The sequence below is a fragment of the Argentina silus genome (assembly GCF_951799395.1).
Source record: "Argentina silus genome assembly, chromosome: 2".
Classification (NCBI taxonomy): domain Eukaryota; kingdom Metazoa; phylum Chordata; class Actinopteri; order Argentiniformes; family Argentinidae; genus Argentina; species Argentina silus.
In genome coordinates, this window is record NC_139656.1 from 10,276,410 (window position 1) to 10,292,067 (window position 15,658).

Here is a 15,658-nt window from a genome sequence, read left to right on the forward strand (position 1 = left end):
ATCAACATATTTTGAAGATAGACAAGTGTCCTTTGCAACATGACCCACTAATGATTACCCAGTACTATTTGCATACGTCATCATGTGTGAGTATATTGGCGTTACATTCTGAAAAGAGGGTCAGATCTTGCTTGACGAACACCACGGCTGTGTTGCAAAATGCGTTCTTGCATTCTATCTAGAGCGTATACCAAGTACAAATTAATTTCATGATCAAAACCTGCAAATGTTGAGTTTTATTCGTAATGTTATGAGTGTTGAACATGTCACCTCAGCTTCAGCCGCTACTAGTCACTCTTTGCCGGTTACAAACTCCTAACTTTTTGGTCTATACTTATATCTAACATGTATTGTTAGGCTTGGTTAAGGCCACAACATGCTATTGGCCCGGGAGCGTGACTTGAACCAGTCCCTTATAATATAGGTTGGACATCCAGCTCATGAGGAACAGAGAAGACAGACATGAACCTTTTCTTTAATTGTTCGGAACATGACTACTCGCGTCCTACTCTAAATTCTTCCCCTTAAATATTCTCCGACAATGCTTGATGAAGCAAGTGGAGGACAGAGGAGAGGACACGAGTAGTCTGAAACTGAGACCGAGACACTCATAATGTCTTTACGACGCCACTCTGACAACTATGCACTTCTGGTACCAAAAACTAAAAGGGCGGAGCCGATGTCGTTCACCTAGCCCCTCCTCCTACAGTTTTCAGCAAGCCGTAAAGCAAATGATATAATTGCGGAAACGTGGATTTCGTGCAGACTTTCAGTAGTGGAGGATGTAGTTAGTTAATACAATTCTTTTTGTTAAACTTCTGTATACGACTAGCTGTATATGTATTTGTAGCAATGGCTTTGTACACTAAAGCTGCCGAGATCCTTGAGAAAGTGGAGAGGAAGCAGGCTGCTGTAAAGACTTTAGTTTACGACAGTAAATTTCAGGTAATTACTGATTTGCTACCAACAGTACCTTTGAATCTAAGGTGTGTGTGTGTGTGTGTGTGTGTGTGTGTGTGTGTGTGTGTGTGTGTGTGTGTGTGTGTGTGTGTGTGTGTGTGTGTGTGTGTGTGTGTGTGTGTGTGTGTGTGTGTGTGTGTGTGTGTGTGTGTGTGTGTGTGTGTGTGTGTGTGTTAATAATGTGTCTCCTCACCAGAATATCAAGCAGCTCTTTGCTCTGGTGTGTGAAACCCAAAAGTTTTCATCCATCCTCCAAGAGATCATTGACTCGACCAAACTCCTCAAACAGACCAAGCTTAAAATTCATCTGGCAAAGGTAACTACTAATTAATCTAGCAAATGCACAATACAGTATTCATCCTACTTCTGTCCCCCCTCCTAGCCTTTGTGAACAAAATACTAATCCATGCAGCCCATCCAACACACAGTATTCTTCAATTCCTCTTCACATTCTTGCTTTTCCCCCAACCCCAGTACTAACATACCTGATTCAACCAATTATCAAGCCCATGTTTAGTAGAGTCATGTGTGTTAGCACTGGGTTGAAGCAAAAACATGCACAACCCGTGGACCCGAAACAGGATTTTATAACACTGCTTCAACACTATGGTTGGCTATTCCCCTCTTGTTTTACCATATGCACAGGTCCTGGTGTATGACTTGCTCATTGGTCAGGGGTTGAAGTGTGGCGGGACCTGGAAGGTTTTGATGATGAAACATCGTTCCAGACTCCAGGCTGCGCTGGCTCGTATGAAAATCCAACAGAAGGTCAGCCGAAACCAAGACCTGCTCCCCACTAGTCTCCAGCAGCCTGAAGGTACGTGAGCTGACATACTTAACTTCCAAGACCCAAGGGATGGAGTGGTATGCCCTACCCAGAGTTAAATCTTGCATACATCTTTTCTCTCCTCAGATGATCAGCTCCCAAGGTATGTGCGTGTGAACACGTTAAAGACAAAGGTGGAGGATATTGTTGACTATTTCAAGAGAGAGGGGTTCTCCTATCATGGACAAGCCTACAGGTTAGTAAATGGGCTTTGGGTTATCTTGTTCCCGTTTGTTTTATTCACAATTTCATTTATGTTACTGTTGGAATGGCTATGGTTGACATAAGTCTAAAGTAATTATGCTCTGTATGTTGTTATGTTCAGGCTGGAGGACATACGTGGACTGAAAGGGAAAGTCTTTCTGGGTGACCTGCACCTTTCCGACCTGCTGGTGTTCTCTGCAAAAACGGACTTCCATGACCACTATCTATACAAGGCTGGCCACATCATTCTACAGGACAAGGTAAGTATTCTGAGTACATTGCTTTTACATTTTTTGAGGTAATCACTAATACGTTATTGAATAAGTGAAAGCAAAGTTACCACTCCAATGCTTTCACCATTCTAACGTCTGGTCTAATAACCTCACAGAAGGAAGGAAACAGATTCTGTACTTAACACCCAGTCTACATGGGTTATGTCCAGAGCTTTTATTGTGACCTCTGATCTCTGTGTTGTGACAGGCCAGCTGCCTCCCAGCATACATCCTGAACCCACCTGCAGGGAGTCATGTCCTTGATGCCTGTGCAGCACCTGGGAACAAAACCAGCCACCTCGCTGCCATCATGAACAACAAGGGGTAAAGCTTACAGGAGTTCAATCAGATACAGTTTGATGATATACATATACATCATATGTGCAGTCATGAAAATAGTAAAGGGTTAAAGATTAGTAACCTTTTACTTAAGGAGTCAAAGCTGTTTGAATTGTTGAGGTAACTTGCCTCACCCACCAAGGTTTTGTTTTTTTTGAGTCCAAGCTCACAGGTAAAAATTGAGAGAATAGCTCCTGAAGGATTGGAATAACAACACTGAAGAAATAGAGAAAGGACTTAACGGGATTAGAACAAAAACATACATTTATTCCCCAGTACAACTTAAGTACTGATACTGTATATGATACAGCGGGCATTGATCACCATTCACATTGGAAGATCAGACGATCACTGTTTTTGTATCAGCCAAATCATATAGCTATATCATTTTGATGTCAACTTGGACTCAAAACTGTCTTTCTTTTCCACCATTAAAAGGAGGCTCTTTGCCTTTGATCTGGACGCCAAGCGTCTCTCCACCATGTCCACTCTCCTCCTCCGTGCCGGAGTCACATGTCACCAGCTGGCCAATCAGGACTTTCTGAAGGTCAACCATGACAGCCCGCAGTATAAGGATGTGGAGTACATACTACTGGACCCATCATGCAGTGGATCAGGTAGAGAGAGAGAGAGAGAGAGAGAGAGAGATTCATATTAATATTAATAAAATACTCAAATATACTGCGCATGTTTATCACAGGAATGGTGTGTCTGCGAGATGAGGCCGAGGCCTCCCAGCAGGAGCAGGACAAGGGGCGTCTGAAGGCCCTGGCTGCGTTCCAGCTTCACTGTCTGAATCATGCCCTGCGCTTCCCACGGCTTCAGCGGCTAGTCTACTCCACCTGCTCCATCCACACTGAGGAGAATGAGCATGTGGTGGCAGCCTGTCTCAAGCACAACCCAGGCTTCAGGTAAGAAACATACTGACCCTATAATTGTGTGTGGGGGGGGGGGGGGCAAAAGGTGTAGAAGAGATGCCCAGACATCACACTTGGCACTGAACATCTGTTAGAATCAAAGTTGAGGTGGAACCCATGTGACGTGAACAGTCAGTTAAAATAGATTCACAGTTAAAATTATGGACAGCATCTGAATTCACTTGAACTGACTTCCCACCAACCTTGGTAACTATGCATCTTCCCCTCCCTGTTGCTTTCGGTTTGCAAGAGCAGTGCAGATTATTAAATTAAAATTTCCGCTCTGTTTGATTCTGAACCTCTTAACCGGTTATGCCCATCATATATGCAGGCTGGTTCCTGTATTTTCCCAGTGGCCGGAGCGAGGCCTGGCGCCCCTCACCCAGTGTCTCCGAGCCAGCGCCACCAAGACCCTCACACACGGCTTCTTTGTAGCTCTGCTGGAGAGACACACCGCTGAGACCTTAAGCAAGGAGGATCACCAAACTATGTGAGTTCATATTGAATGAACCACTGCAAACATTCTGTATTCTTTAGTGTTTGCCAAATGTTGAAACGTAACTAAAATGTCTCGTTTTATTAATGTTTGTCTGTACTGTTGTAGCAATCCTGTTGCAGAGTTGAGTCCAAGCAGTCCATCTGCCAGTGAAGATAGGCATGATGTTGAAGAGCCTAGTATAACTGAAGATATGGATGTGGCTAAGAAGCCCGAGCCCTCTGTGGACCAGACAAACTGCTCAGGAGCAAAGAAGAAGAAGAAAAAGAGGAAGAAGAAGAAGAAAAAGAAGGACAAATTGGAGTGACACTGAACTTTGGGAACTTGGCTTTAGGTGTACTTTCAGAAATGAGAAGGAAAATGTTCTCTTCAGTTGTTATTTGGACATCAAGTCATGTTTACCCTACCTGGGCAATCGTGGCACTGGTTTGGTACATCAAATCTGGGATGTGTAAGTAGTGTAGTCACTCACAATGCATTTCACTGAAGGTATGTAATGACGTTACATACTGATTAAGACAATGTTACTGCCAAGTTGGCAGTTGTTAATTGCCATGGTTGGTTGTTTCTGAGATTAACACTTGGCTCTCTTTTTGACAGTAGGATGTATTTCTCAAATAAACATTGTGCTAATAATTCAACCTTATTTAATAATTTGGAAGATGAAGAGAGAAACCAGACAGAGCGATATCATCATCACATTTTATTTAAAACCAGTACATTTCAAGACATCATGAGCAGAGAGGAGGATGTTATAACGCTGCCCAGGTCTGCACATTCACTCTCCTCTCTCATCCTCCAATGGGAACAATCCTCACATTAGAAACGCAAACATCTGCACACGCACACACACCTCACAATAACATCCCTAGATAAGATTATATAGCCACGCTACCTACACCACTCACAAACACTCATAACTTAAGACGTCCAGCTCTTGAACATTTTGTAGAATGGAATCAAGTCTACATTTCAAATAAGTCTTTTGGTGCCTCTTCAATAAGACAAAAACAACAAATACACATGAAAAAAGCCTGGGCCCTTGACTAAGTCCATATGGTTAAGTGTAGCCACAATCGAATGTTAAAATGCCTACACTTATGTACACACAGCTCTACAAGGCTAAATGATGGTGTTTGATTTACAATTGATGAGGACAGAGGGGTAAGCCCATTGATAAATGATGATGAGGACAGAGGGGTAAGCCCATTGATAAATGATGATGTGGTACAAATGGGTAAAGCACATTTCAATGTTACTAAGAGATACTGAAAAACAATCTGACAAAATCAGACTAATGACTCAATATTACACTACATTCTTCAATGTTTTGTGCTTGTAAATTGTGCATGTAAAAATCTAGACTTACATGTGACACAAGAAACAATTATGAAACAAAACTGTATGGGAACAGACAATGTGTCAGGTGATTAAAAGTTGGATGTAGTTAACAACACCATTACCATATTTTCCAACCAGGTGCAATAACCAAACATGTTCAAATTAAATAGCATAAGATGGAAAAATCTCTGGTAAAAAGTCAGGTACATGAGATTGTGTAAATCAGTTCACTATCAAATGTGCTCTTATCCAATAACACGTGCCAGATGTACTGATTTAACATAACCTAATAACTAAGGTTGCTCTCAGTTGATATAAAGGGATGTTAAAGTGTAACACAAAAACAAAATGAATATCATACATTGTTACATCATGGAATGATGATGTATATATGGAAACATAGATTATAAAAAAAACAATGAGCAGGACACTGTCCCAGCACAGCAGACTCACATTCATGGCCGTCTTTTTCCACACACACACACACACACACACACACACGCCACACTCTAAAGCAACACATTTCACATGTTGGTCAGGCTTGTACTGTACACATTGATAGGTCAGAAAGCATTCACATACAGTACTCATACAGTGGCAGACCCAGTGCTTTCATATAAAAAAAGTGGAACTCTTACAAAGGGAAACTTTGAGACGCTTTTATTCCACCATTGCAATACGGTTGAGGAAAGCTTAACGAATTAGAAAAAGTCATTCAATAACTAGAGACCAATTGCCTCAGTGAGCCAAGCTTGAAGGAATTCTAAAAGGCAACCTGCTTTAATACAAAAATAAAGTTTGTGCGCATCTTTTTCTCAGCTTTTTTCATTTCTAGCATTCGTTGCCACTAGTTTGCCAAATCATGCCCTACACACACATTCACACACACCTCTCTTACAATCACTAACTGGTTCAACCAGGAGAGGTTCTGACTAAAAATGAGTATTCAAAATCCTAGTTCTGTCTCAAAGAAGGGCTGAACAATTAAGAACTGATTCAACACCCGAGGTAATTTTTGTTAACCTACATGGTTAGTAAAATGTTAAGCGCACAACAAAGAGGTTAGGTTTGACTTGAAATAAGACAATTTCCCCTCCAGTTCCTTTAGTCCTGAGTTTTCAATCCAGCATGAATGACAAGAACACCTCTCCTGCTTTGTAAATTTGAGAATCCAGTTGTATAATCACACCCAAACACATTCATCAGTTTAAAAAGTCCCAACAAAAACTCCTAACCTCACACAAGATAAGGTGCAGGTAAAACCATGTCCGGCACTACCAATATGCCGCCATTCAGAACATTATTTCCTCCAAGCCGGACTCACCAAGGCAAATATGTGTGTGTGTGTGTGTGTGTGGTGGGGGGGTTAGGGTTGGGTGGGGTGGGTCATAACAAGGGAGGAGAAAAGCGCTTTTATTTTTTTTACTGAAGGCTCCAGTATCTTTATAAGTTCAATGCATAAGAGGAGAACTGCAGTTGAGCTTCAAGCTCAGTTTGTCTTATAATGTATTCAGCTTGGTCTTGTTAGCATACAGATGCAGGGGGTATTGTGGTACAGTGCCCAGATTTTTCCATCATGGCCAGTCAGGACTCTTGAGTTATAGGTGGGGACCTGGTATTTAGGACAGATAGTGTACCATGTCAGTGGTGGGGAGCACTTCAACAAACCAAACAGAATCTTCAATCCAGACTCCTGAACTATAGATTGCCATCCCTGCCTGGGGACAAAGTCCCTGTTTGGTTACATTAGAAATGTATTCCTCAAAGTAATTAGGTAGGTATGTCAGATGTTACCTCAAGGTAAGAAAAGAAAGATGCTTTTTAAACAATCTGGTTCTAAACAATGCAACGATCTGTCCTGAAAACCTGTCTCCAACCCCTACCTTCACAATGATTATAGAGGGACTAGAGTAGGGACAAGGAGAGGTAGTCTAGTTTATATAATAAAAAAAAATTAAATAATAATAAAAAAAAAAAGACAGGACAGGACTTAAAGGTGGTAGGAGAGACAAATATTTCGCAACTTAAGAATTGGCTTTGGTTTTCAGCACAAGTTCAGGGTAGCCTATTTACACAGACAGAATTATCAACACATTAATATTTACCATGGGACTCCACACATTATCATAACGGGAACTGTGGAAAAACTTTGACTATCCAAGGCCTTTATTATTCACCTTATTCTGTTATTCAGGATCAAAACAAGTTGAACAAATGTAAATTCCGTCTTAGGAATGCTTACCAGTGCCACAAGACACTGAACAATAATACACAGGCTTCTCTGATACCACTACACTAAGCACTCATTAAAACACAGGTAACTATTTTGCCCTTTTAAGTGCAGAGATGCAACATATCAATCTTCATTAACTTAAGAGAAACAGCCTTTAGAAAAACAAATTTTAAAATCATCTCTTCACATGTACAACAAAACTAAATCCAGTATCTCAACCTTTCCTATATATTATAGTTACTGTGTACAGCTGGAGGATAGGTTTGTGACAAAGCAGATTGATCATACATGAGCCCTATTTTGACAGTGGACAGACGCCAGAGAACGTGTTCAGCCCTGATACATCTGTTTACATACAGCCCCTGCTTAGCATTTCATACAAAAATCTAAAATGTTGGGTGTCGGCAAATCAAGAACATGTCAAAACGGGAGAGTCCAAAGCCGGGAAAGAAAGTTGTTCAGTTTGGATATGCTTCGCTCAGTCAAAGGATTTCAATAGTCTTTCCTCTTTTCAAGTATCATACATTGTATCGTTCCACCTCTTATCCCCTTTTTTCCCCCTCACCGGGAGAGCGATGGCTACACTGTCAGTAGAGCAGAGAGGATCCTGGGAAAAAGGAGGTGGGGGATGTGGGGTAGTCCTCTCCTCTGCTTGCTCTGTACCACAAAGCGGGCCAGCCCTGGCCGGCCAAGGGAGGAACAGTTGGGTAAGGGGAGAGGGTTGTTGGTCTGGGTTTACAATGGAAAGCCGTGTGAGCCATATCAGCCATAGCAGCAGCAACAGTTCAGCTCCTCTGGAGGTTGTAATAGGGATCCATAGCAGTGCTGGATGGGAGAGGATGAGGGCTTCCTCACGACCCCACCCCCCGGTTATTTCTTCCTGGGGTGCTGTCTTCGGGCCTGAAGCCTCTGGCGTGCTCCTGGTGGTTTGGAGCCAGCACCAATGGAGAAGGAGGGAGTCGATGGGGAACCTATTCACAAAGCAGGAAGAAATCAGACAGGTTTTAGTGTCAAATGTTATGTGCCTCATCAATGTCCAGCACCATTCGAGATTCTAAGAGAGGAGAAGTTTACCATTGTAGCATCTCACATAAATCTATAGTTAGACATTTACCGAAGGGTGCGAGAGGACTAAAACCTTGGACAGGTGTTCCCGGACTTCCAAAAGGAAGAGGACCTGCAGCTGAACTCTGGCCAAAAGCAGGGGTAGATGTTCCTGTACAAGTGAGCAAAACATGTGGTGTTACACTATTATTTCTGTATACATTTATGATGTCATGAAATTATTCTAACATACTGGTCTTTCTTCTAAGCAACAGTATACCGAATTCATAGAATATTACCATCACTTTATTTTTCCATCCACGACTAGATTTTTGCAACCAAGTTCCTAAATATAAATAGAGATTTTTCCTAATGCATTGAGGCAGATTTACTCAGCTGCAGATGACGTAAAATATGGATTCAACTCCATATTCCCTGTCACTTTCAAATGGCAAATGAGCTACTGTAAAATCACACTTCACACCAAGCCATAATAACAAATTAATTTAAAACTTTAGTTCCAGCATTCTTCAAAACAACATGAAAGACACACTGTGTACTCGTAGGTCTTTATCAAACAGGGAAAAGCATTCATGTTCAATGAGATCTCAACCCTAACAATAATGTAAGTATTAGGAGCAGATTTTGTGGGTGCGACCAACTGATAATAGATCAAAATAAATTAATAAAAAAAGAGAGTGCATGTACTAGATCTACTCACCAAAAGCTGGCTTGTCATTAGCTGCAGCAGCCCCAAAGTTGAAGCCTGGTGTCTGTGTTGGGAGGTTGTTAGAGATGGGAGTTCCAAACTGAGTGCCAGAAATGGCTGCGCCAAAGTTAAATCCTGCCGTGGCTGGTTGGGCAGGGGTGGTGGGATTATGCTGTGCTGCCACACCACTGAAGGAGAAGGTGGGCGCAGGGGCAGGGAGTGTGCCGGCAGTCTGGGTGGCAGAGCCAAAGGTAGGGGCAGCTGGGGCAGCAGAGGGTGTTGTGGTGTTGCCGAACGCAAAACCAGTGGAACTAGCTCCAAATGCCGGCTTTGTGGGGGTACCAAAAGTAGAGGCTGCAGTAGTGGAGGCTCCACCAAAAGCGAAGGGGGCGGGGGCAGGGGCTGCCCCAACCACACTCCCCCCAAAAGAGAAAGGCTTAGTCGCAGGCACAGGAGCAGCCTGAGACGCAGTAGGAAAAGCAGAGGCCGATGGTGCTTCGAATGATGGCTTTCCAAAAGTGAACGAGGACTGGGTTGCAGGGGCGGGGACAGCAGTAGTGGTGGCTGTGCTTGCCATGCCAAAGCCACCGAAGGGTGCTGTGGTAGAGTTCTGGCCGGAGGCAGCCTGGCTGAAGGTGAATGCCCCCTGGGGGTTAGCCTGGGGGGCAGGCTGCGTGGCAGCAGAGGTGGTGGTCATCCCACCAAACTGAAAGGAGTTGTTGGTGGTGGTGGTGCTTGCTGCTATGGAGCTGAGGGTGGGGGCAGCAGCAGCCGTGGTGGAGGGGGCGCCAAACTGGAAGGTACTTCCTGTGGCAGGGGCAGTGGCAGCAGTTGTGGCAGTGCTTGTTTCAGGTGCCGCGCTCCAACTTCCAAAAAGAGACTTGACAGATGGCTGGGTGGCTGGGTCTGAGGAGGGGGCAGAGGCTGGGGTACCAGCAGTGCTGTTGGACAAAACAGTGAACAATGAGGAGGCTGGGGCTGCTGCACTGCTATTGGTGAGCCCGCTGAACACTGAGGATGCATTGGCCGTTGTGGAGGGGGCTGAGGTGGCTGCTGCTGCGGCTGGCTGCCCAAAAGCAATGCTGGCTGTGGCACTTCCAAAAATGGGCTTAAAGGTGGGGGCAGCAGGTTTACTCTCAGGGGCCGAAGCGGCTGGGGCTGTGGCCGTAGCCCCAAAGATGGGCTTGAACAAGGAGGTAAGGAGGGGGTTGGTGCTACTGGCCGTTTCTGTTGTGGTGGCTGAGGTGGTGGTGGGCACTATGGAGGAGGCGGAGTAGGAGGGAGGGGCAGCCAGAGGGTTGGCCAGTCCAAACAGGCTAGCTCCACCCAGGGTAGGGATATTGGTGGGGCCCTTGGTGACTTGGCTCAACACCTGGGTGAAGGCAGAGGGCATGCTTGTGCTTGGGGGCTGGCCAAGGGGAGCTGGTGTGGGCTGGGAAAGGGAAGCTGGAGTAGGCTGGGATGCAGTCATGGTGGTCTCGGGCTTCCAGGTTTCAGCAATCTGCTCTGCATGTGCCTTGGTTGAAGGGGTCGTCACTGCTGTAACCACGGATACGACCGGAGCTGGGGGCAAAATAATAAGACTTTAATATGGATTTCAATGACAATCAAAATTTTAACAGTGGCTCCTCATTTTTCATGGTGATTAAAGTCACAGAGATAATCTGACCTGCAAAGGTGGTGGCAGCTGAAGTAGCACTGGCAAGGGCGTTGCTCCTCATCATTTTCAGAGACTCCAGGAGTGGGTTAGTGGCGGGGGCAGCTGTGGAGGTGGGGGCCGTGCTGACAATGCTTGAGGGGACAGGATCCAGGTTGATTACAGGGATTGAAGCAGTGACGCTGGTGGGCTCTGACCCTGGAGCCAATGGGGCCGCAAGGAGGCTGCTCAGGGTAGGTGTGGGGTCACTCACTGGGGGAAGCTGAGAGGATATGGTCACTACTGGAGCAGGTGCAGGCTTCTCTGGCTCTGGAGCTACAAATGGTGCACAAATCAATATCAGATTTACTTGTACTAACCTCATATTGGTCAACAGTTCTGTCTTCGGGGATACTACTACAGTACAACTCACCAGGCTCTTCCAGGACCTTCTGGATCTGACTGAGAGCAGCTTTCTTCTCCTGATCCAGATCTTTCACAGTGATGGTGTAGCCAAGCTCTGGAGGTGGGGGCTGCAGAGAGAGTATGATCAATGTTAACACTCATTGTCATCACCGTCTGGATTACATTCCTATCACTGAGAGAGCCACTTGGATAAAAGTTAGGACTTTTTGCTGTTCATTCTGAGATATTGTATTCCTCACCAGAGAGATGTGGTCTCCTCTGCGGCTGGACACCAGCTGGATCTTACGCTTCCGTTTCCCCCCGCTGCCGGCAGAGTCTGACGAGGCAGCAGCAACCTGGACCTCAGGGGCTGGAGTTAGCTTCCCTGTAAAAACACATACAATGACTGTTCACTTAACTTTTTAACAATATTAAATTAAATTATCTCTTATGATACAATATGCTCCAAAAACCTGAACTACAAAACATACAAATATGATTGTATCTTACTAGTGGTGGGTGCTGGATCTGTAGCTGTCTTTTCTGACCTCACAGAGGACACAGAGCTGGGTGAGCGAGCATCCTCTTCCCTGTTGGACAGAAAACAAGGCCAGACCTTAACTGAAGAGCGCAGTAGGGATTTACTTTTATTTAATCTCAAAGCCATTTAAAATCTAATCTGGTTGATGTAGAGATGAACTCAAATGTTTAGGGCAGAAAGGAGAATTACCTAGGCTTTTTGGACGCTCTCTCTGGGGTCTGGGAGCGGGACGATCCAGGACTTGAGAGAGGAGAGAGGCTGCGAGTGGAAGCTTTCTTCCGCTTTAATGATGACAATACATAACATGACAATGAGGGTTAGTGATACCAACCTTGTTTTCCTGAGAAGACAATACTCCTCAATACTGGTCCGCTTCATCAACTGAACCTCCTGACTGTTCCCCCCAGTTAGAACAGTTGAAAACCCCAATCAGTATTGCACTATTATTTTCAGATAAAGGTGCAAACAGGGAGCTGTGGTACCTGAGTGAAGCCCTGTGATGAGCTGTAGGAGCTGCGAATGGGGTTCCTGGCTGAGCCTAGGGTGCCGCTGAGGGGCTGGCCACAGCTCACAGAGCTAATGGAGGAGGTGCGTGACCTCTTCATTATGGACTCCTCCACCATGGAGTTCAGCCCTCTCTTCAGTGTCCCAGGCCTGTGGGGAGAGACAAGAAGGGAGAGGGAACAATGTTAAGAATGTGAGGAGCTGATCATACACAACACAATCAAAGTCATGTATTTATACAGGTGGTTTATTGATTAATTAACTAACTACTAACTAATCAGGTAGATTAAGACATTGCATAATATCTTTCAAATTTAATTTTAGGACCTAATCAAACAAGTGCTGACAGACAAGATAAGATAGATTCACACCAGTGAGAAATTAGTTTGGCGTAGGGCTGGCCGTTTTTTTCTTGTTATATCGGTATGATCCACGCTGTGATATGGAATTTGGCTATACCGTCAATTTAATTTAATTTGAATATAAGACGTACTATGACACAATTGAAATGTTAGCTCTCATCCGTAAAATGAACAGCTTTTCATAAAAGCTCTTGATACAGTGTATCATGGTGCTTTAAGATTTATAACCAATGCTGGATCACTAACTCATAACTGTGAACTGTATGCCATGGTGCAATGGACCTCTCTCTCCACCAGGAGGTTAAAGCACTGGTACACCTTTGTGTACAAAGCTTAGTTAGGTTCTGTTCCCTATTGATCAGATCAGTCACTCAATATAGTCTTCGCTCAGTCACTGCTTTCATTATCTGTACCTAAGGCTAGAACTGAAACAGGAAAAACATAATTTTCACATAATGCACCTCCATCCTGGAACACCTTTCAAAAGATTTTAGAAAAAAAGACTTATTTAAAGGCTTACCACCTTTATCTTTGGTGGTAATATTTTGAAGTGAGCTATGCATTAAAATTATGCATACTCATTAAACATATTTAGAACTTTAATTATTAAGAAACAAAAAATGCTGTCCAATACAGTCATACCGTCCAAACAAATCTATTTTGGCTCATCTCATACTTACTTGGGCACCAACTGTGATGGAGCCCCATTTGGCAGCAGGGGCTCAAATGCTGAGTGGGCACTTCCACTGCTATCATGGCGCCTTAGGGAACAAAAAGCAAGTATAATTGATAATTGGGTGTTAAGAATACATTCAAATGGTATAGTGTATACAATAACCATCCTTGGATTAGAAGAAGTTGTGGCACCCATACCTTCTTTTGCTTTTTTGCCCAGCAATGAAGCTTGTGTCATCTTCTTCATCCACCTCTCTTTTGCGTCTCTCTTTGAGCACACTCAGAACAGTCTCTCTGGAGCAGGGGTCAGAAGGCGCCCCCAGGCCTGGAGAGGTAAGGACTCCAGTAGAGTTCAAATAATCAAAACTGCAGATGGAAGAAGAGCAGCAACAGTAAAAATGTCAGTGGATTCTATTTAACAACATAGAATGTATTTCAACATAATCACAAGATAGAAGGTGATTTCCGGTCACAGATTTTGCCTCCTTATTGTCTTGATTCAGACTAGCCCTTTCAATAGGGATTCTCCATTGAACTTGGTCTTTAATCCAGAACTATGATTAATCTGGGTCCAGGAATCTAGCCCATAAGAGAACAAATCGCTTGCATCACTGACTGATTCAGAAAGTTATATAGGTACTGTAGTGATGGGTATAATTCTAACAGCAGGCAAAATAGGAAACCATTTGACTTACAATGGGGATCGGGTGGTGCTATGATCTGGCCTGGCAATTTTCACTGTGACTGGACTATGGACGGCGGGGGAGTTGCGAGGGGTGAGAATGTTCTTCTTTCTGAAGCCGTCCCACTGGGCAGGGGGCAGTATGCCTACAGAGGAGGTGCCCATCTGCTGGAGGGGGTAGTGGCGCTGGGGAGTGATGGTGAACCTGCCCATGGTATTCAGGGGCTCCCTTTATGGAACAACATGACAACAGGCAGGGACAGGGTTAACATTTTATATCTTACTGTTCTCCTTGAACATGCAGCACACCGTTTATTTTTTAGTTGTCATGTTTACTTCTCATGTAAACAACATGCACCATGGAAAAACCATACATTCTTTTTAAAAAAGTACTATTTTCATGGAGACTTTCTGTGCAAGAAAAAACTCGTACACAGAAGCAAACTGAATTTTTTCACAGGCACAAAAAGTAAAAACGTCTTTGACCATGGTCCATTGCCATTGCCAGAAAAGCAGTACAATTAACAGTTATTTTAACATAGTTAACCGTTTCAAGGCATAGTCTTGTTGCAATGCATTACGGCCATTTAAAGTACGAAAATAATCTAGGACCAGAGAGGGGGGGGGAGACACTCGCCAGCTGCGGAATATGGAGCCTGCAAGTAACTCCCACATTTTCAAATCTTGGAGGGAATGCTTGGACATATTTGAACCGGCGAAGCATGTCATTGTCAACTCAATACATTTGAAAACAATCCGATGTTTTAGCCTAACGATAGCCAACAGTATTATTACGCTAGCAGCTTAAAATGGCTAAATTGCTAAAACCACGGCGTGCGCGCAACACCGCAACATTTTATGAGACCCTCTCACAATATGTTTTCAATTCGCTTATCAGTTGCCAGCAGGATGCATAGTTATTTGTTAGGTTGCAAGCTAGCTGGCTATAGCCACTTTGCCACAAAGTAAACGTTGCTTATCTAACATTATTTCAGTACTTACCCGAATGACAGCCTTCTGTTTGGAGTATAGACGGCGTTATTGGGTCGAGCCAGTCTTTCGCGGAGTTGCTCTCGAGCGTTCGGGTTTGCCCCCGAAATTCCACCGGCTACGGGCCTCCCCACAACTGGGGGGGGACTTTCTGCTTTCCCAATGTAACTTCCCATTAGTATATCCCGAGGACTGAACAAAAATGAGTCACTTTGTCCCGCTCCTTTCCGGAAGATAGTGCTCTCGAAACGTCTTTGGCTGGTAAATACTACCGAATCTCTAGCATCAGCTTTAACTGGGCGACTTCTGAGTCGTCCTGGTGTGGGTACTCCGTTGGCAGTCCTTCCCGGCAACCAACGTCGTAGCACTGGTGGAATCGTCAGAACACGACGTGGATGCGGGCCCAACCTAGCGAAGAGTGATTCTCCGGTGTGATAGTAACATGCAAGGCAACAAACTCCAAGAATAAAAGTTATGTAAAGAAAGGTTGGAATATAATAAAGAGCTAGACAGAATATTGCA

General features: G+C 44.2%; 2 protein-coding genes across 2 annotated transcripts; one reads left to right on the forward strand and one right to left on the reverse strand.

Moving 5' to 3' along the window:
• The first annotated feature begins 732 nt into the window (after nucleotides 1–732).
• nsun5 (NOP2/Sun RNA methyltransferase 5) lies at nucleotides 733–4,648 on the forward strand. The gene is made up of 10 exons (XM_083690250.1): nucleotides 733–945; nucleotides 1,157–1,276; nucleotides 1,606–1,777; nucleotides 1,874–1,982; nucleotides 2,112–2,250; nucleotides 2,471–2,586; nucleotides 3,040–3,218; nucleotides 3,302–3,512; nucleotides 3,850–4,008; nucleotides 4,123–4,648. The coding sequence occupies exons 1-10, from the start codon at nucleotides 853–855 to the stop codon at nucleotides 4,319–4,321; spliced, it is 1,497 nt and encodes a 498-aa protein (XP_083546376.1). The 5' UTR covers nucleotides 733–852; the 3' UTR covers nucleotides 4,322–4,648.
• A 60-nt stretch (nucleotides 4,649–4,708) lies between these two features.
• pom121 (POM121 transmembrane nucleoporin) lies at nucleotides 4,709–15,407 on the reverse strand. The gene is made up of 13 exons (XM_083693357.1): nucleotides 15,149–15,407; nucleotides 14,160–14,375; nucleotides 13,663–13,830; nucleotides 13,470–13,550; nucleotides 12,406–12,577; nucleotides 12,113–12,204; nucleotides 11,893–11,972; nucleotides 11,643–11,767; nucleotides 11,411–11,510; nucleotides 11,011–11,313; nucleotides 9,354–10,904; nucleotides 8,703–8,804; nucleotides 4,709–8,559 (listed from the first exon to the last, which is right to left on the reverse strand). The coding sequence occupies exons 1-13, from the start codon at nucleotides 15,310–15,312 to the stop codon at nucleotides 8,459–8,461; spliced, it is 3,255 nt and encodes a 1,084-aa protein (XP_083549483.1). The 5' UTR covers nucleotides 15,313–15,407; the 3' UTR covers nucleotides 4,709–8,458.
• Between the last annotated feature and the right edge of the window lie 251 nt (nucleotides 15,408–15,658).